Source organism: Narcine bancroftii, chromosome 2 (genome assembly GCF_036971445.1).
Source record: "Narcine bancroftii isolate sNarBan1 chromosome 2, sNarBan1.hap1, whole genome shotgun sequence".
Taxonomy (NCBI): Eukaryota; Metazoa; Chordata; class Chondrichthyes; order Torpediniformes; family Narcinidae; genus Narcine; species Narcine bancroftii.
Genome location: NC_091470.1, coordinates 289,545,470 through 289,567,552, shown reverse-complemented (window position 1 = coordinate 289,567,552; position 22,083 = coordinate 289,545,470). Strand labels below are relative to the sequence as shown.

The following is a 22,083-nucleotide window of genomic DNA, read 5'->3' as shown; positions in this document are numbered from 1 at the left end:
TTTAAATTTGTAATGTCCGTACATACATCCAATTTTTAAAAAAAAATATTATGTTGTATTTGACAAACTATAACAATTATGCAGGGCATGCAAGAACCAAAATGTGTGTTGACGTCCCAAGGTCCATAGGCTGGACGCAGCCATCTTGATTCCTGTGCACATGCGCAAGTCTCTAATTGGCATATGCACAGTGGCTTCACATATTGGAGTTTGATTAGTGCATGTGCAAGAGTTAAGGGTGCAAATTCAATATCATAAGGGCGTTTTACTCTTGCGCATGCACCAACCGAACTCTAAAACGCAAACCCACTATGCATGTGCCAACCGAACTCCAATAAAAAGTTTGCTTTAAGACTTGGGTATTCCATGCATATGGGTAAAATTCCAACGCATCCATTTCAGGATACAACCAATCCTTAAGTCCCAATTATGGTCATAAGTTGGGAACTACCTGTATGTCTACAGGAATGGTGCTGTCAGAGGGCAGCAGCAATGATCAAAGACCCACACGCTGCTACCCCTCCACCATCAGACTCCTCAATGACAAATTAATTTAAGGACACTTTATTGATTTTCTTTGTTCTCTGTGTATTGCAGTCAGTTTGTTTACATTCATTATCTGTTTACAGTTCTTTTATTTGTTTACATGCTTCTGCCATGTAGAGTTTATTTTTTGCACTACCAATTAGGGGTAATTCAGCCGCAGTAAAAAGAATCTCAGGGTTGTATGTGATGTCATGTACATGGTCTGACAATAAATCTGAAATCATTCAGTACCCTAGGATGCATTCCATCATGTCCAGGGGATGTATCTACCTTTTGGCCCACTATTTTGTGATAATGTGTATCAAGATCCTCACCTCCCATCACATCCATAACATCGCACTTTGGTATGTTAGATGTATTCTCCGCCATGAAGCCTGACATAAAATAGTTATTTAAAGCCTCAGCCATTTCAGCAATACCTGATATTAATTCCCAATTTTCATCTTAAAAGGGGCACACATTCACTTTAGTAATCTTTTTCTGTTTTACATAATTTTTTAAACTTTTACGATCTATGGGTTGGCACAAGGGCCAAGGGCCTATATTGTGCTGTAGTATTCTCAGAATCTGATTTTATATTTTATTCAAGTTTATTTGTAATCGATGCAACAGTGATCGATGATGCAGAACAGCACAAAACAGTGCTCATTTGCTTTCATAATCCAACTTCCTTTATTTCTTGCTTTAGTGGTTGCTACTTTGTAAAGTTTAGACCTGATCTCTATAGAAATGTGTCTTAACAATTCACACAATTTTTGCTCAGTCTTGTGAGAAACATGTAAACATAGAGCACTGAATAACCCAGTGACTTAGATATTTCATTCTGTTCAATCATTTACAATTTTTTGCAACCTTCAAGCAAAGATTTTTCAGGTGAGAAAATTTGGGCCAAAGTTCACTTTATTTAATGGGTTTGTGTGGTTATTTATCTGATCTTTTCTTACCCGAAAGCTATGTAAGCAAATGGGAAGGACAGTAAACTGGATGATCAGGACATAATGACAAATATATACTCTTGTAATACCATCCTAATTTTAATAGCAATTGCATGAAATTTCATCCCTCAGTATAGTTCCCACCTTCCCTCACCTACCCCCATCCACTGAGCACAGCATTCTGATACGCTAATGAATATCTCAAGAATGGTCAAACAATGGCATAAGACACGGCAAGGGGCAGCACAGTGACAAGGCAATTACTGTTATTGCCACACAGCTCCAGCAGTCCATGTTCAATCCTGACTTTGGGTGATGTCTGAATGGAAATTTTCCTATCTTCTCTCTAACAACATGGGTCCTTTGGTTCCCCCACCCCCATCACTCCACAGCCCCCACATCTCATAGACGTTCTGGTTATTCGGCTTATAGCCATGCTGGTTATTAGATTAATTGGCTTTTGTAGTTGCCCTCAGGGTAGTTGGTGATAGGAGAATTGAGGGGAGTTGATAGGCATCTGAGAGAGCATAGATCACAGGGACATAAGTGGGGGAATGGAAATGATGGGCTTGATCTGTGAACCATTAGAGATTCAATGGGCTAACGTGCCTTTTTTTTGTTTTATAAGCAAAGATAAATAGCGTCAACCTGCACTGACGGCTCCGACATTAGGGTAGGATGTGCCAACATCTTCAGAAAAGTGAAAACCCTCATTATATTTCAGGTGTTTAATTCTGTTTCAATGTAAGTGTTACATTTTGACTGATTTCCACTTTTTTTTTGCCTCAGCTTTCTTTGGGAAATACCTCAATGAATATAATGGCAGCTACATCCCACCTGGATGGCGAGAGTGGGTTGGACTTATAAAGAATTCTCGTTTTTATAATTATACCCTCAGTCGAAATGGCTTTAAGGAAAAGCATGGATTTGATTATTCCAAGGTATTTAATTAATTTGATTGTAACAGTGACTTCTGTTCTTAATTTAGTATTAATTTGGATATTACATAACATACATTGCAGTGTCAGATCAATGAATGCATGATATTTTTGCTGTGTTATTTTCTGAGAACAATAACTATTGGCCAAGATCACTTCAGAAAAGCTCAAACCCATCTGTATTCAAATAGAAATCACCTTTGGAACAGCATTGGAAATGTATTGTTTTAATTTTATTGTTCCCCATCTGCCTGACTGAGATTGGATTCCATTAATATGAGCTCAATTGGTGATTGCCAATAAGCTATTTTGGTTATGGAGTGCTTACAAAAAGTGTTGATATTGCTGTCATGATTCAGTGCTCAGTGTTCTCAAAGAGAAGTGCTATCAATTGTAACGTGCAGATTTTGAATAATGGCTTATTTTTCCTATGAAGAATTTTCAATAAAAAGTGGCCTCAAAATCCCTTTAGGCATTTTCTTTAGTACAGTAAAAGGAGAGAATAATCCTTAAAGGTAGCGTCCAAAGCATTGCAGGAAATTGTACTATGGATTCACGAAGAGTTGACAGCATCTGCCTTGTTTCTAGTGGCAGCTTGTCCAAAGGAAACACTATATTTTGGAGCATACTGATTTTAAGTTAGAACTCTGTGTTCTTGTGGAGAAGGTTCTGTGACTTCAAGGAATGTGCAGAATGAATATGCTGAATGGTCTCTTCCTGTGTGTAACTGTTAATGTGAATACTGATCTTTTTAAAAATACATAATCATTTCAAGGAAGTATCAGCTGAGAGCCAAATACCATAGTAGTGTAAAAAAAGGACATTACAATTAGTATAGGCCCTTCAACCCACAATGTTATGCCAATCTATGTAAACCCACTCCTCACAATCTAAATTTTTCTTTCCACACATCATAACCCTCTATTTTTTAAAATTAATGTGCCTTTTGAATGTCCCTACCATCCTTCACCACCATCTCCAGCAATGTGTTCCAGGCACCCATAGCTCTCTGTGGTTTTAAAGAAAAACTACTACTTCTGACATTTCCCCTAAACTTTCATCCATTTCCCTTAAACCAATGTCATCTGGTATTTGCTACAGTCATCCCAGGAAAAAGGTGCAGGCTGTTCACTTCATCTAAAACTCTCATGAATAGGCTGGAAAGCTTTGAATCATGGATCACAAATATCTTGAGGGGAATATTATGAGAGGTATCTGCTATCTAGAGGGTGAAACCACCCTCTTTTGCAAAGGATTCAGATGCTAACTTCAAGGCACAGACAGTGGAAGAAAGTTGGTGAGAGTACAATATACATGCTTGCATCCATAGGAACAAAATAAGATGGACCCAAGCTCCTACTCATGTTGTGATTCTACCCAGCAAGGGGTGAAGTGGTCAATTCCTGCATTATGCTGCTGTTATGAAGCATAGATAATTTGGCTGAAGCTCCAGTGTGCCAGGTATTTTCTGAACAAATCAACTGTAGTGGCTGCTACACAGAATGAAACACACCACTAACACGATGGGGGTTTCAAACGAATTGTTTAGTCAAACTTCATGCGCACATCTTAAGGGTGGCGTGAGCTCCACCCCTGCATTGGCAGTGATGTCATCACGCTCACCCGAGGTGCACGCTTTGGCCTATGCCACAAGGCACAGAGGTCCCCTGATGGCGCCATCTTCTCATGGCTGCCCCACCGATGCGCTGATACAAGCAGGGCAGGTTCACCATGAGTGATGTGCGCCGCCACACAACCCCCCCACCCCCCCCGAACCAGTTTACGTGTGTCGCCGCTTGGGCATCCGACCTTGTCGTTTCGGTCGGGCCGTCAGAACCGACTTGCTAAGGTCCAGGTGTGCCGCCTTGAGTCTGTCGACTGTGAATATCTCCTCCCTGCCCCCATTGACCAAAGTGAATGTCTTGCCTGAGTGTTTCAGGATTTTGCAGGGGTGTTGCAGGGGTGCAGGGTGTGGGCCTCGCCAGACGAAAACAAAGCCAGTCATGGCCAGTTCTTTGGGGAAGACGGGCGGCTGCCGAGGTGGGTTGGTGGTGGAGGTGCTAGTGAGGCGAGCGTACCCCACAAGTCTGCCAGCAAGGTCTGATTCTCGGTCACGGAACCAATGCTTGGGCCGAAGAACTTCCCAGGTAGCGACAACTGTGCACCATAGACCAACTCCGTGGACGATACCTGTAGGTCTTCTTTCAGAGCCTTCTGATGCCAAGCAGGACCCACGGCAATTCATCTGTCCAGTTGGGGCCGGTGAGGTGAGCCATGAGAGCTGTCTTGAGGTGCCAGTGGAAGTGCTCCACTAGATCATTGGCTTGGGGATGGTATGCAGTGGTATGATGGAGCTTGATCCCCAAGAAGTTTGCCGGCTGTGACCAGAGGGCAGATGTGAACTGGGCACCCCTATAGCTCATCATGTGTGCCGGAACTCCGAACCTGGCGATCCAGTGGGCAAGTAGGTCCCTGGTGCAGGACTTGGCGGAAGTGTCTCTCAGCAGGATGGCTTATGGCCACCATGCCATGTGGTTGACCACAGTCAACAAGTAGCGGGCATCCCTGGACACCGCTAGGGGGCCCATGATGTCAACGTGTATGTGTTTGAATCTCTTGGCCGGGGAGTCAAACTGCTGTACCAGGGCCTTTACATGGTGCTGGACTTTGGAGGCCATCTGAGTTCCCTGTTTCTTGAGGCCGTGTCACACGAAACATTCTGCCACCATGTGAACTGAGGTCTTGACCGAGGGGTGAGCCAAGTTGTGGACCATGCTGAAGGCCTGCAGTCTCCATTATGGTTGGATTACCGGGTGTGGCGAGCTGGTGGAGACGTCACAGAGCAGTGTGTCAGGGCTGTCTGGCAATTTGAGTTGGAGGCCTGTGATGGCGGTGTGGAAAGCTTGTGTCTCTGTGTCCTCCTTCTGCACCTGTGGTAGCTGGGGGTAGTCCAGGCCGGGGGATAGGCTGTGGATGGTGGGCCTTGAGAGTGTGTCTACAACGACAATGTCCTTACCCGCTCGGTGTTTGATGTTGGTGGTGAATGTTGGTTAGTAGGACAGATGCCGCTGCTGGTGCGCCGACCAGGGATCCTTTGACATGGTGAGGGCCTGAGTGAATGGTTTGTGTTGGGTGAAAATGGTGAATGGCCTGCCCTCCAGGAAGTACCGGAAGTGTCTGATGGCCAGGTACAGGACCAGAAGCTCCCTGTCGAAGGCGCTGTATTTTAGTTCTAGGGGGCGGAGGTACTTGCTGAAGAATGCAAGTGCACACCACTAGCCGTTGACTGATTGATCCAGGATGCCCCCAATGGCTGTGGCTGAAGCGTCCACTGAGAGTTCCGTGTGGGCATCAGGCTGCGGTGGTCCAGTAGGATGGCATTCTCCAGGGCATCCTTCATCGCGGTGAAAGCATTCTCGGCCACTTCCATCCATTCCAGGGTCTTGTTCTTGGCCCCGAACAGTGCGAACAATGGCCGCATGATGCAAGCCGCCCCTGGGATGAAGCAGTTGTAAAAAAGTTGACCATCCCGGTGAATTCCTGTAAATCTTTGAGGGTGTCGGGCTTCAGGAATTGGCATATGGCTGTGACCTTCTCAGGTGCTGGGGTGGCCCTATCCGCGGAGATTGTATGGCCCAGGAACTGCAGGGATTCCTTGCCAAACTGACACTTGACCCCGTTGATGGTGAGGCTGAATTCTGCCAAACGAGCGAATAGTGCATGGAGATGGACTTTGTGTTTATTGTGGTCCCGACGGGTGATGAGGATGTCGTCGAGATAGATGAACATGAAATCCAGGTCTCTGCCCACTGCATCTCATCCGCCATTGAAATGTCTGGGCCGCATTTTTAAGGCTGAAAGCCATCTGCAGGAACTCAAATAGGCCGAATGGAGAGATGATGGTGGTCTTGCCGATGTTGTCAGGGTGGACCAGGATTTGGTGGTAACCCCGTACCAGGTTGACCTTCAAGAAAACTCAGATGCTATGCAAGTTGGCCGAAAAGTCTTGTATATGTAAGATGGGGTATTGGTTCAGCATGGTTGCATCATTGAAGCGACAATAGTCCCCACATGGGTGCCAACCCCAAAAATGCTTCAGGACCATCCTTGGATTATCCCTAGCTCCTGCAGTCGGGATAACTCCTCCTTTGCCAGTGGCAGCTTCTCAGGGGGAAACTGTCTGGCTTTGGCATGGGGTGTTGGGCCCTGGGTCAAAATGTGAGGGAGAACTCAATGTTGGGCCATGATGGAAGTGAACTGTCGCTGCAGGATGGCGGGGAATTCATCGAGCATGCAAGAATACTTGTCCTTGGGGGCACTGATGGAAGCTATTTCTGGGCTGCACGTGTTTGTGAAATCGGGGCAGACACTTTGGAAGGTGCGGGCAGATACCAACTGCTTGCCTTTGATGTCCACCAACATGCTGTGCGCCCAGAGGAAATGGGTTCCCAGCAGCGTTGTGCCCACCGACGCCAGTACGAACTTCCAGCCAAACCTGTCCTTGCCAATCTAAATCTGTGTGCTGCGTGTGCTGAAATTCTTGATGGAGGACCCTTTAGCTGCCCGTAGAGTTGAGCCTCATGCATGGTGCGGGTCTCGAGGGTGGTCGGGTGAAGCACACTCAGTTCTGCTCCGGAGTCTACCAGGAAACGCCGGCCACTGGACTGTGGTGGCTGGCCAGGTCATTTCCCTGGAATGAACAGGGCTCCATGCACTTGCGAGCTTGGGGGCCCCAGCATTGATGGTAGAAACACCAGGTGTAGTGGTGTTCTTCCGGTTTGTGCTTGGGGATCACTTGTGGCCGATTGGATCCTGAGCGGGTGACCTGGCTGAGGGCGGCCTCATTTTCTCGCTTGGTCCACCAGAGTACATCTGCGTGGGCTGCAACTCTGCATGGGTCTGAGAAATCTTCATCTGCCAGCAGGAGTTGGATGTCCTCTGGCATCTGCTCAAGGAAAGCCTGTTCGAACATCAAGCAGGATCTTTGGCCCGCTGCCAGCACCAGTATCTTGACCACAAGGGCAGATGGGGTTCTGTTGCCCAGACCGTCCAGGTGTAGGAGCCTGGCAGCGTGCTGCCAACAGGAGAAGCCAAAGGTCATGAGGAGGAGGTTTTTGAGAGTGAGGTATTTACCTTCCTCCGATGGGTTGTGGATCAGGTCATCCACTCTGCTGCGGTTTCTTCGTCGAGCATGCTCACAATGTGGTAGAACATCGTGGCGTCTGAGGTGATGTGTCTGAGGTGAAACTGCGCCTCCGCTTGCCTGAACCAATGCGATGCGTCCAAAAGGGGGGAAGGAGGGGAGTTTCACCGCGTCCGTGTTGACTGCTGTTGTGTCCATATCGGGAGGCCAGAAAACTGTCTGGGCTCGCTGGGGTCACCAACATAGTGGCTGCTACACAGAAGGAAACGCACCACTAACACGATAGGGGTTTCAAATGAACTGTTTATTCAAACTTCACACGTGCCCTTAAAGGTCGGAGTGAGCTCCGCCCCTTCATCGGCAGTGACGTCATTATGCTCGCCCAAGGTGCGCGCTTTGGCCTATTCCACGAGGCACGGAGGTCTCCCGACGGCACCATCTTCTCGCTGCTGCCCCGCCGGTGCAGTGATATAAGCGGGGCCGGTTCGCCACGAGTGATGTTGTTCACACCACATTGTTTTTGCTGGGATTCTGAGATAAAACAGACAATGGTGGAAATGTTAGCCAGTCAGGCAGCATCCATGAAGCGACATACAGAATTAGCAGTTTGGGTCTTTAATCTTTCATCAGAACTCAAGACAATTAAGTGGTATTGGAAAAAATTGAATGTCCTCCTGGGTGAGTTTCTATTAAAACATCTGGTAGCTGGAGACAGTGGGTGACCATTGCTGCTTCCCCTCCTCCTTTTCTCCAATGTGGAAGTTTAATGGAACACTTAAACAACTACACAACCTGAGAAGATCTGCAACATGGTGCAGGCTTTGGATGTGTTACATAATCATGCTGACTGGTCTGTGAAGTTAATATTTTAGATATCAGAATGATACTCTAGTGAGACAGTGAAGAAAATGTGCCCATGTTCCTGACAGAAATCAGTAACTAAATCTGATTTAAGATGGATCATGTCATCCAGTGCTATTCTATTACATGATGGCTTCATGCGAATAATGGGAGAGTAGAGTGTTGTTTGAAAGTAATCAGGAAGCTGGCTGTAGGACTGCATGAAGTGTGGTTTGTACCACAGAATGAATGTTGATCGACTGCAATCTCTTATATTATCAACCATCACTCTCCACCATACATCAATGGTTCTGCAGAACATGGAAAGTATGTTGAATATCTGAAGCATTCTCTGCTTTCCTTGACAAGGGTGAGCAAGATCTAAATGTTCAACCTGATGAAGAAAGCTTTTGTGACTTGTCTGGTAGAGTGATAATCTGAAAACCAAGACATCACCTGTGTTAGGGTGTAAGGCGTATGTTGTATTAAAGCCGAAGACCACTTTTGACTTTGACAGCTGCAGGCCATGATGTCCATGACTTTGTTCAAGATTCAAGTTGATAGCTGTTGGTGACATAACCTGTTGACGAAGATCTGAGTGAAATGAAGGGTCCTCGGACATTGCTGCTCAGGGAAGTTTTTACTCATTCATTTATGGATATAGACATCACCGGCAGGTCAACCAATTACTGTTTGTTTCTAATTGGCCTTGAGAAGGAGGAGTTAAATCATTAAAGTCTTTGTGGTGTGACGTGAGGTAGTGGCATTCCCAAATGCCTGTTCTCCTTTCTGCTGGTAAAGGTTGTGTGTTTGAATGCTCTTGGATGATCCACAATACCTACAGTGGCATTAACAATTGATCAGATCATCGGGAGCCAGTCTTACAGGCCAAATGGGATGATGATCACCATCTTACCAATGTCCTGGGATGGACTGGGATTCAATGATAGCCCCGAACCAGATTGACTTTCGAGTCGACCTGGGCGCCGTGGAGGTTGGCTGTAAAGTCCTGGATGTGAGAGATTGGATATCTGCCTGACATAGTTGCGTCGTTCAGGCGCCAATAATCCCCGCAGGGTCACCAGCCTCTGGAAGATTTGGGGACCATGTGAAGAGGGGATGGGAGCACCAGACAATACCCAACTCCTGCAGGCGAGAGAACTCTTCCTTGGCTAACTGCAACTTCTCAGGTTGAAGTTGTCGAGCTTCGCATGCAGCGGGGGGGGGGATTCTTGCATAGAGATATGGTGGTAGACCCCATGCTCTGGCAAGCGGAGGATGGAGGGGAACTCGTTGATTATGCTGGAATACTCGTCCCTGGGGGCAATGATGGCAGCTATTTCAGCCAGTCAATCAGTCTGCCTTGTCTTGATTCTGTCATGTTGTGGGAACAACACTAATCCTGGCAAGTTGAGAGTATTCTGTCAACACTCCTGCTATGCTTTGAGGAAAGTGGAAAGACTTGGGAAGGGTGAAAAGGTGACAAGTCATTTGCAATAGGATATCTAACCTCTGACCTGCTCTGTCATCACAGGATTTATCTGATAGTCCAATTAAGTTTCTGGCCACTGTTAAGCCCCAGCATGAATAATGCTCGGGACATTCAGTGACAACAATGTCATTAAATTGAAAAAGTAAGTGTTTTTATTCCATTGTCACAGGTGATTATTGCTTCAAACATGTGTGCAATGTCGATATTCAATGGAAGTTGATTCTTGCCTGTCATCAATAACTATATATCCTTCACTATAAAGAAACATTAAAGCTACTGGAAACTTGAGCAAACTCAGGAGGTCAGGCAGCATCCAAGGGTAGAAATAGTCTGAAATATTTTTGGATCAGTTCCTTTTAACATGACTGATCCAAATTGGTGCCTTACCTGCCGAGTTTCTAAAGCTCAGTGTTTACCCTCTGACTATGCTTATCCACCCCCTCATAACCCCTTTTTAAATAATTCTTCAAAATGCCTTCAGTGTGAGCACGCAGACACAAACTTCACATTTTTTTGGCCTCAAACAATGGACACTTGTTAACCAATTATTACATGCTTGAGAATCTCTGAATGTTCAATTTCTTTGGGTTAATGGAATCACAATGCAAATATTGGTCATCAAGGAAGAAAAAGTAGGCAGAAATCAATATTGTGTGGCGGTGCACTCTCTCATGGCGAACCAGCCCTGCTTGTACCACCGCATGGCAGGGAAGCCATGAGAAGAGGGCGCTGTCAGGGGTCCTCCTTACCCCATAGTTCCAGCCCAGCATGCACCTCAGGCACCGTTCACGCTGTGGCTAAGCTCATGCTGCCCTTAAAGGGGCACGCGCGGGATTTGAATTAAACAGTCGTTGAGAGCATCCAAGATGGTGGCTGTGAGTTTCTTTGCTGTAGCTCCCACTACGTTTGTGACCCCCGACAAGCCCAGATGCTTTCCTGGTATCCAAACATGGATCTAGTTGAGATGAACTCTGTCACTGTGAAACTGCTCTCCTTCTGGACCCATCGCCCGCGTACGTGGTTCGGGCAGGTGGAGGCACAGTTTCGCCTGAGCAAAACAATGTTTCACCACATCATGAGCATGCGAGATGAGGAGACGGCAGCCTGGGTGGACAAACTCATCCACAACCCACCAGCTGAGGGTAAATACCCTGTCCTCAAAAATCTCCTTCAGGGCACCTTCAGTCTCTCCCCACAACAGTCTGCCTCTAGACTCCTGCATCTGGACGGGCTGGGAGACTGAACTCCATCGGCCCTCATGGATGAGATGCTGGCGCTGGCAGAAGATCACAAGCCCTGTTTCTTGTTCCGCCAGATCTTCCTGGAGCAGATGCTCGAGGACATTCAGCTCCTGCTGGCGGACGAAGACTTCAATGACCCACGGCAAGTTGTGAACCGAGCCAACATACTCTGACGCACCAAGAGAGAGAATGAAGCCGCCCTCAGTCAGATCACCCATCCAGGAGCCAACCGGTCGCAGCCCCCCTCCCCCCAAGCACAAGCTAGAGGAACACCACCCCACTTGGTGTTTCTATCATCAACGCTGGGGGGCACAAGCTCACAAGTGCAAGCAACCCTGTACCTACCAGGGAAATGACTCAGCCAGCCACCGTTGATGGCTGCGGCAGCTGGCCATGTGAACAGCCTCCTGCACATGACCCATAAGTCCACCGGCCAGCGTTTCCTTGTGGACACTGGAGCGGAACTGAGCATCTTGCCCCTGACTGCCCTCAAGACCCGCACCTGACCTCGTGGTCCCACTCTGCGGGCAGCCAGCGGTTCCGCCATCAAAACTTTTGGCACCTCCAGGGCGCAAATCCAGATTGGGAAAGATAAATTCCACTGGAAGTTTGTGCTGGCCTCTTGGAGGCCAACTTCCTCAGGACACATGGCCTGCTAGTAGATGTGAAGGGTACAAGACTAGTTAATGCCCGCACATTCCACTTGGTCCACCACCATGCCACGGATGCCTGCAAGCCCGAAATGGCCACCATCACTGCCCCCAGGGACGAGTATTCCAGCATACTCAATGAGTTCCCCTTCATCCTGCAGCCGCAGTTCACCACTGCCTTGCCCCACCATGGGGTCTACCACCATATCTCTATGCAAGTCCCCCCTCCCCCCGCTGCATGCCAAGGCTCGACGACTTCCACCTGAGAAGTTGCAGTTAGCCAAGGAGGAGTTCTCTCGCCTGCAGGAGTTGGGTATTGTCCGGCACTCTGACAGCCCCTGGGCATCCCCTCTACACATGGTCCCCAAATCTTTCGGAGGCTGGCGACCCTGCGGGGATTATCGGCGCCTGAACGACACAACTACATCAGACAGGTACCCAATCCCTCGCATCCATGACTTTACAGCCAACCTCCATGGCGCCCAGGTCAACTCAAAAGTCGATCTGGTTCAGGGCTATCATCGAATACCAGTCCACCCCAGGACATTGGTAAGACGGTGATCATCACCCCATTCGGCCTGTTTGAATTCTTGTGCATACCCTTCGGTCAGACGCGCCCCAGACTTTCCAGCGTCTCATGGATGCAGTGGGCAGGGACCTGGACTTTGTGTTTATGTACCTGATAACAACCTGATCACCAGTCACGACCACAAGGCCCATCTCCACACCCTGTTTGCCCGCCTGGCGGAATTCGGCCTCAGAGTCAATGTGGCCAAGTGCCAGTTCAGCAAGCAGACGCTGCAGTTCCTGGGACACACCATCTTGGCATCAGAAAAAGTTGCGGCCATATGGCAGTTCCTCAAACCCACCACCCTCAAGGGCCTGCAAGAATTCATAGGTATGGTGAACTTTTATCATCGTTTCATCCCCGATGGCGCCAGCATCATGCAGCCACTGTTCTCATTGATTGCCGCTAAAGACAAAGTCCTGATTTGGTCTGAAGAGGCAGAGGGCGCTTTTGTGGCCACAAACGACACATTGGCCAGCACCACCTTATTAATTCATTCCCTGAGGCACACACTGCGCTCTCAGTAGATGCCTCATTCACAGCCTTTGGGGGTGTTAATGAGCAGTGGCTTGACTCACAGTGGTGCCCACTGGCCTTCCACTGGTTCACCTAGCCATCCACCAGTTCACTGCGCCCAGTAGTCCCACTGCAGTGGAGATCACGGGCCTTCAACACGGTCCACGATTTAGCAAACCCCTCGGTGAAGACATTGGTGCAAATAGTGGCGGAGCGGTTCGTGTGGCATCAAGAAGGAGGTAGCTGAGACGGCAAGGAGCTGCACTCAGTGCCAGGCCTCAAAGGTCCACCGGCATACGCAGGCCCCAATTCAACCCAGCAGTCAAAAGATTCCAACACATACATGTTGACATCATGGGCCCCACTGCCGGTGTCTAGGGAGGTGCGCTACCTGGTTACAGTGGTCGACCGGACCACGAGATGGCCGGAAGCCATTCCCATCAAGGAGGCTTCCACCGTGACATGTGTCAGGGGCTTGGTTGCCACTTGATCACCAGATTCGGAGTTCTGGTGCACATCACCAGCAACAGGAGCACCCAGTTCACCTCCACCCTCTGGACTCAATTGGCGAACCTACTGGGGGTTAAACTCCACCACACCACAGCTTATCACCCGCAAGCAAATGGTCTGGTGGAGAGATTGCACCGTCACCTGAAGTCAGCCCTCATGGCTCGCCTCACAGGTCCTGGTTGGGCAGACAAACTACCCTGGGTCCTCCTCGGCATCAGAACAGCACCCAAGGAGGATCTTCAGGCATCATCTGGAGTGCTGGTGTATAACGCGCCAATCTTGTTGTCTGGTGAGCTATTCGGCCCGGAATCCAACTCTATGACTGAGCACCTGAGCCTATTGGCAGACCTACACAGCAAGCTCGGCTCGCTAGGCCCCCCCCCCCCGCCTCCTACACATCATGGTGCCTGACCAGCCCGCCTTCCTAAAGAGCTGGACTCGGCGGAATTCATTTTCGTTCGGCGCAGACCGCACACTGCACCTTTGCAGCACCCTTATGAGGGCCCGTTCAAAGTCCTCCAGTGGTCTGGCAAGATTTTTACCTTTGACATTGAGGGCAAAAATGAACTGTTCACAGTAGACCGCCTAAGGGCAGCACTCTTGAACCTCTTGCAACCGGTTCAATCGGCTAAGCCCAAGTGCCGAAGCTGTCTGCCCAAGCGGCGGGATGCATAAGTCGGTTCTGGGAGGGGGTTGTGTGGCGACGCACTCTCTCGTGGTGAACTGGCCCTGCTTGTACCGCCGCGTGTCGGGGCAGCCATGAGAAGAGGGCGCCATCGGGTGTCCTCCTTACCCCATGGTTCCAGGCCAGCGTGCACTTCAGGCAGCCGTTATGACGTCACCACTCACACTGCCCTTAAAGGGGTGCTTGGGGGATTTGAATTAAACAGTCGTTGAGAGCATTCAAGGTGGTGGCTGTGAGTTTCTTTGCTGTAGCTCCCGCTTCAATAAGAAATAAAAATCAAGCAATTATGAAAGTAACTGACAGAAGGCAGTGATTTGAAGCCATTGTTTATGTTACAGGAGTATCCCAAGGCTGACTACATAATATTAGCACAATTTTCAAATTAGATTATTGTTTTGCCATCACTCACAGGAATGCATTATTCATTATTTATAAAAGCAAAAAAATACATAAAATTTAAGGTTCTGGACTTTAAAGCGTGGAAACATTTGTCTTCCATTCGCTTTGTATGAATCACTGTATTTAGCATGTAGACTAAGGCTGGCAGGTGTATTTCAAAAACTTACTACTTTTTAAACCAGAATGTCTTTCAAGTTTCAAAACAAATTAAGAGTAAGTGTTTCCCATTTAGGCTTATCATTAATATTGCTATAAACAGTAGCTCTAATTGCTTTCTCTGCTGAGCATAATTGTGGTATTAATTTCCAGAAGCTCCATGCCTGCTGAGTAGCTGGTGCTGAGGAAGAAAGGGCACAGCTGGTTGCCTTGTTCTGACATTGACATGTGACACAGAGTCCAGCCCCAGGCTGTGAATTTTCAGCTGTTGCACCACCTTGTATCAGGGATGTGATTATTCATTAAATTACAGCAATTTCTTTGGCAATTTCTCACTGATATTTGTATCAGAAGGCAGTTTTACACATCCGCTGGCAGTGTAAAAATGTTGTGCCGGAATTTATTTGATATCCCATAATTTTTCCATCAAGACCCTACACATTTTTACTGCAGCTGCAGTCTAAATTGACCGCAGGCACTCGGTAATAAACTGGGCTAATGAAAACGATGTCGAATCACGTTCACCCTCTGACAAACTCCACAACACAGGAAGGCAGTATAAAAGTGCTTCCTGTGTAAATGACACTCTGGAGGCAAGTATGCAAATTTTTTAATGTAATTTTTCCTTTATTTCTGTGTAAAAAATCATAAGATAGAATAATCAAAAAAAGTGGCCTCTTTTGTTGAAGCTCAATGTTGTATGTGTTTTGCTATTTGAGGGTAGAGTGAAAACATTCTTGTCATGTACCACACACTACATACTTTTGATATGAAGCTTCATTCAATACTAATTTAGAGATTTGCTTTTGAATTAAATATTCTTGTTAATTTTTGAAAAATTAAACAGTATGACCAAACCAATAATTTGTTTTTGCATCTATACATCTATTCTTTTTGAGTTCATATTCCAAGAGTAGGAGTGGATATCAGGAGTTTGAAGCCTTATCTCAAAATTTTGAGTCCATGGAAATTACTGGTAAGAAAATTTTAGAGGGTTACACATCCCACCAAACTGCCAAGTCTTCTGAGTGAGCCAGTGCTTTAAATTGTTATATAACCATTATGGGGAATTTAACTTTTGCTATTTTGTTGTCACACTTTTTTTTTATCTTTAATCGTAATTTAGTAAATTTATTTGAACTTTTTAAATGCTGCACCAAAGGCTATATTATTGAGCTTGTGGATTTTGCGATTATCTGTTTTATCTGAATGGGATGGATGGCCAAGAATTGCTTTTGTTTCTTGGTTCACCAGAAGACACAGAGGAGAACTGTGGGAAAGACTCCCTTCTGCTATTCTCCCCCTTTGTTTGCCTGCACTCAATACCATGCAAATGTTGAGCTCTGCTCAAGCCAGACAGTCCAGGCTCCGAGTGTCTTTGCAAAAACTTTGAAGAATGCCTGAGAGACTACTCAAGTAGGTGTTAATTGGACATGCTGTGGAGTAACTGATTATTGTTTTGAAAGCAACAGATTAATTGACTTAGAAGATTGGGTCTGATGCCACAATCTGCCTGAATGCAGTTTGCTGTTCCAAGAAGGTCATGTGGTTTTGCAAGCAGAAAGAGAGAGAGAGAGAGAGAGAGGAGATCAAGCATGGTTCCTCTATGAGAAACAGAGAGAGAACTAGTTTCTGCAGCATAGTAAGCTGGCAGCTTGTTTAAAAACTCCATTTTGAAGATGGGTTATGAGTTCTGAGTTCAGCCTGTTCAAAACCTTTGAGGTCCATAAAAGAGGAAATGGCTGGCTAGAGTGTTTCACCTGAAATAAGGGAAACAAAAAGGAAATGTGTGGTGACCTGCAGAAGAAGAGGTTATCATTTGGAAAACTCTGATGGAGCAAGTTTCTTTGGCAAGACACTGAAGTGGCTGATTGGAGGGAATCAGTTTGTGTGTGTCCAGAGAGCAACAAATCTCTCTCTGAAACCAACGAGAACATTCCTGAGCAGTAACCAATTACTTTTAAACGCCAGAGCTTGGTGAAAATTCATAAATGTTCAGTTCTGTGCACGGTATAAAAATTTCCTGATACCGGTGAACTTGGAGGAGTGAGAGGTGAGATTGGACTGTGAATCAAAGAACTTTTCTGAACTAATACACATACATGTTCACTTAGAATTAGAAGGGGGTTACATTAGGTTAAGGTAATAGTAATAAGTTAAAGTTTGATCCTTTTTTATGTTTAAAGAAAATTAAAAACTACTTTTGTTTAAGCAACCATTGTCTTGGTGAATTTCTATTGCTGCTAGGTTTTGTAGTCTTCTGAGCCCGTAACACCAAGACAAATGCAGGGTATGGAGAAAAGTATAGTTAAAAGCATAATCTTTTACTAATGAGGTCGATTTTAGAGTTTAATAGCAGCAGGAAGAAATCTGATGGTTTTTATTTTCAAGCTCATACATATTCTGCAAAATAGATGTAGGGAGAGGAAAGTACAACCCAGTTGGGTGTGTCCTTTAATATCTTCGTAACTTTTCCAAGACAGTGGGAGGTATAACAGTAAGTTGGTATGCATGATGGTTTGAGCTGCATTCAGCTCCAACTCCACTACAAATGGTTGCCTTTATTCATTGGATAATATGTTTGGTAAGTAATAGAACAACTAACCAACTTTGATACAATTTTGCAACAGAGGAAATGCCTGCCCTTTTGTCCTGAGATCAAACACGTGTAGTAACTGAGTCATTTCTCAAACTTAAGCAATTGTGGCTTTTTCTTTTAATTTCTCACTCATTAAATTTGCTTCCTAAATCTTCTTACTTTCTTCAGTTTCTCTATCATAACAGAAGTATATAAATAGAATAGTATAAGCCCTTCAGCCACAATGTTGTGCCAACCTATGTAAACCTATTCCACAACAGTATAATTATGCCCTCCCTGCCTCACACCTATTGCCCTCTATTTTTAATCACATCCTTGTGCCTATCTAAAAACCTTTTGAATGCCACTATTGTAACTGCCTCCGCCACCACCCCAGTAATACCTTCCAGATACACGCCACTCTCTCAGTAAAAAAAAAACGCTTCCTCTACATCGCTCTGAAACTTTCCTCCACTTACCTTATATAAATGCCCTCTGGTATTCATCACGTTAGGAAAACAGTGCTGGTTGTCCACCATTATCTAATCCCACCCCCCCTATAATCTTACAATGTCACTTCTCATCCATCATCACTCCAAAGAGAAAAGCCCTCCATCTGTCAACCTTGCTTCTCCAATCCAGGGAACATCCTGGTTATTCTCTTCTGCACTCTCTCTAAAGCATCCACTTCCTTCCTGTAAGGAGGTGACAAAAACTGAATGCAATACTCCCAGTGTTATCTAACCTGAGTTTTATAGAGCTGCAGCATTAGCCCATGGCTCTTTAACTGAATCTTCCAACTAATGAAGCCAACAGACCATATGGCTTCCTTGCCACCCTATCATTTTCTGTGGCAACCTTGAGGGATCTATAGACCTGGTATTTCTTCACACTATTAAGAATCCTGCCATTAACCACACACTCAACCTTTCATGGTGTATCACTTCACACTTCTCTGGATTAAACTCCATCTGCCACTTCTCTGTCCAACTCTGCATCCAATGTCCTGTTGTAACCTATGACAACCTTCTACACCATTCCACAAGACCCTCAACCATATGCAAACTTATTGACCCATGCCTCCACTTCTTTATCCATCATTTATAAAAATCACAGAGTCCCAGAGCTGATCCCTGTGGAACGCCACAAGTCACTGACCTCCAGGCAGAATACTTCCCATCTACCCACTGCTCTCTGGAGGCAAGCCAATTCTGAATTTAAGCATCTAAGGATCCATGGATGCCATGCTTCATGACTTTCTGGATGACCCGACCATGTCAAGCATCTTAGTAAAATACATATACACAACTGAAATCCAGTTAGACCACCAAAATCCATATACACCACTGAAACCCATGTACAGGTGCTCCTCGACTTACAACCATAATTAGGACCAAAGGATCGATTGTACCTCAAAATGGACATGTCAGAATTTTGCCTGCACATTTGGCATACGAAAGTCTTAAAGCAAACTTTTTAATCAAATGTTGTATTTGACAAACTATAACAGGGATTCAGACCATTTAAGAGCCAAAAGGTGCATACATATTTTGTCAGTCAGCATCCTGGGGTCCGTAGGCTGGGCGCAGCCATCTTGATCCCTGTGCACATGTGTGAGACTTCGGTTGTTGCATGCATCATGGATTCGTGTATTATAGTTCAGTTGGCACATGCACGAGAGTTAAGCACCCTGACGATATGGAATTTACACCCTTAACTCTCACACATGCAGTTGGCCTGGGGGCCATAGTTTGGCCACCCCTGCCGTACATAGTCCATCCACCCTCTCTCGGGTCTGCTTCAGCTCAGCCCTTCCATATTTTGCCCAGATCTACTTAAACTCCAGTTTCCTGTCACTTTTTCAGGTCCCTTTTGTCTCTTACTTCCACCTGCCTATCAAGTCAGGGCTGCTCAGATCCACCTGAGCTCCACACTTCACATTTTGCCAAAACTAGATTATCCAAGTCCATCTATGCTTTAAAACTAATCTGCTGGAGGAACACAATGGGTCAAGCAATATCAATGCTGTCCACTGTCACTACTCCACATTGCCCACTCTCATTTTCCCCCGCCTTCTCAGCCTTTTCATAGTTCACCCAACCGGCTGCACTGACTCTTCACCCTGCTCCTTTGCACATGGTTTGCTCCACTTCCACACACTCTTCCTACTGCAGCCCTAGTGGATCATAAACATTCCAAAGAGGAGAGGAAGGTCTCATTCTACAAATGTATCCTACCAATGGACAAACACTCAGTCAGGACGTGGGGGCAGAATGCAAACAGAACAATGAAATACAGAATTCAATTTAGACAAAAGGGGAGTCTGGGTCTTTAAATGATGTGAACAGTGCAGATGTGCTAAAGATCATTTCTCACCTTCTTGATGATCTTGCCTTTGACAGCTTCAGATTCACACAAATATAAGTTCATATAAGTCAAATTTCAGTCTCTGGATTTCAAAATAAGGGTGCCATTTTTGTTACTTGTAAGATTATCAGAAGTTACCTAAATTGGAATGTGTTGTAAATCAATCAGCTGAGAATTGATTTACACATTCTTCTGACACATCTTTATAACTGTACATTTCAAGTTTAATAAGAGACAGCTATAATGCCTACTGATATGCAGTTCAGATGAAAGTCCATAAAGCCTGTTCAGCTGCTCCTCTCAATCAGAAGGGAGGAAGGGCATTATGATTGTTGTTTTGAAGTTAGCCAGTGGTGTATTAAATACCACCTGAGCCCCCTAGGCTGAGCTTTAATAAAGCCCCCCAGGGTCGGTGTCATGGGGGGGGTGGGACATTTGCAGTCCATGCCCACCCACCCAGTGGCGTAACTACAGAAAATAGTGCCTATGGGAAGCATTGAAATTGCGCCCCTATTCAAACATTTGACAAAAACCCATCTTTTAGATAACTTTACCAACTCAAAAATACAAGTCAAGTTCTCAGTGCTGCAGGGATCTCCCAATGCATCAATTCCCTCTCCACCTCAGCCACCAACACCTTCTCCCTCCCACCCACCCCCACCTTGTCCCTCTGGCCCCCTTCCCCAGGCTGAACCTAAAGATGTCTCTCTAGCGCCACTGCTTCAGTACCAATCAATGCTGAATGGTGCATCTCCACAGCCAACTCCCTTGCCCCCAACCCCACGGCCCTCCCGCATTTTCACTGTTTCTGATCCGTGCCCAGCTCCTTCGCCTCCTCCCTCCTCGGCGGCACAAACACACTTTAAGGCCGAGCTGCCATTTTGTGGGGCTGAGTGACGGCCTCACTCCAAGGCATGATGGCACCCAGAGGTCCCGCGATGGAGCACACTGCTGCTTCTTCTCCCCCTCCCTCCCCCCCCCCCCCCACCTGCCTGCTGTTCTGCTCAGTCCATGTGTGGCATAGCCTGACAGCAGATGCGCAACACCAGCTGCCTGACGATCGACCAGGCAGTGGCAAGCTCAGCACCGGCCCAGCCAATGGGAAGCATGGAGGGGAGGGGCTACAGTCATTCAGAGGGCCTCTGAGTCCTTGGCCCGTGTATTAAGAGTAGATTTTATCTTATATTTATTTCAAAGAGGCACAATACATGAAAACCAAATCAGATCAAACAACTTTATTAACATTAGTTTTCCAGTACTCTCATGTCCTGCCCCTGTGCAACTGTGTTTGAATAGAAAATAAAATTTTCTGAAGTGTATGGGTTATTTATACTTACCTGCATTATGATTAAAATTGTTGGAATTAACGTGATAACGACAATTGGGTACATAGTTACAGATAGAAGGCAGGTGACTACAGGCATGTGCATTTCCCTGGTGCTGGCGCAGACAGAGCAGTTCCAGATGTGTGGGGGATTATGGGTAATGAAGATGGCCATTGATCCTGCCTTGAGCCACTGCCATCTTGAGTAGGCCTGTTTTTTGATTTCAGTAAATAGGTGAAAGCCAATCGACAGGAGCATTGAAAGCTACAAGTTGTTGCAATTTTTTTAAAAACTCTTAATATTGTGGCTTAGTTCCCTATGGCATCGTTAAAGTAAGATTTCTATTGTTGTTTGATATTGGGCCTCTTTACCTTTTGGGCCCCTAGACTTCAGCCTCCTCAGCCTCATGGGTAATCTGCCTCTGGAGTTAGCAAAACTTTAATCTGTCCACTGAATTTATCTGAAATCTTGGGACATCTAAATTAAACATTTCTGACAGCACACCTGATCATTTTGACCCAATGCCTTGCCACATGCTTGTTTTCCTGTCTGTCAGCATTTTTCATGTTTACTTTTTGGCAGTTTCAGCAATAAAATAAATAATTTTGTTTTTGTTAAATGATCTTAACTATACTTTGATTTGCTATTGTGCCTAAAGCACAATATGGGAACTTGAAGCTTTACAGGCAATTCCAGCTTTCAACAATGCTGTGCAGACATATGAAGGTTTCATTCACTTAGACATGCAAAAATGCCAAATTCATTATGGGATAAAGGAATGGTAACATCTTCATGACAATTTCAACTTCAGCCTAAAGTCTGATGGTGTATCTATTCTCAGTGCCCACTTCCAACTCCAGGTGGGGATTCTGCCAGAATTTAACAATAGGTCTATAAATTAAAGCATCCTGGATAAAATGCAAGGGATTAATGCTAAATCCTTCAGTGATGTAACAGTTTCATCTGTCTGACCTTTTCTGCTGCTCTCACAGATAATGTGCAATGTGTTTTTCATTTGTTTGTCCCATTGTGGAGTAGATTCTCTATTTGCCCAATGTTCTCCCTTTCATAACAGCAAACACCATCAAAGAAATAACTTTCCTTCTAAAGAGTAGAGTTGATTTTTATAGCTCCCAGTGGGCATGCAGTGCAAGGCAACATGCTAGTTTCCATTTTCACACTCTGGCCAACTTT

General features: G+C 45.9%; 1 protein-coding gene and 1 long non-coding RNA gene across 10 annotated transcripts in view; one reads left to right on the top strand and one right to left on the bottom strand.

The window, feature by feature from the left end:
- The window catches only part of sulf1 (sulfatase 1), a 420,487-nt gene that overhangs the window by 272,043 nt on the left and 126,361 nt on the right, over positions 1-22,083 (top strand). For all 9 annotated transcript variants that reach the window (XM_069921287.1, XM_069921289.1, XM_069921288.1 and 6 more), the window contains one exon: positions 2,271-2,422. In XM_069921287.1, the coding sequence (XP_069777388.1) occupies positions 2,271-2,422 (152 nt within the window). The remainder of the gene's footprint in view (positions 1-2,270; positions 2,423-22,083) is intronic.
- Positions 7,877-22,083, bottom strand: part of LOC138755392 (uncharacterized) — a 47,061-nt gene continuing 32,854 nt past the window's right edge. Inside the window, exon 4 of the long non-coding RNA XR_011352249.1 lies at positions 7,877-8,093. This is a non-coding gene — a long non-coding RNA (uncharacterized lncRNA). The remainder of the gene's footprint in view (positions 8,094-22,083) is intronic.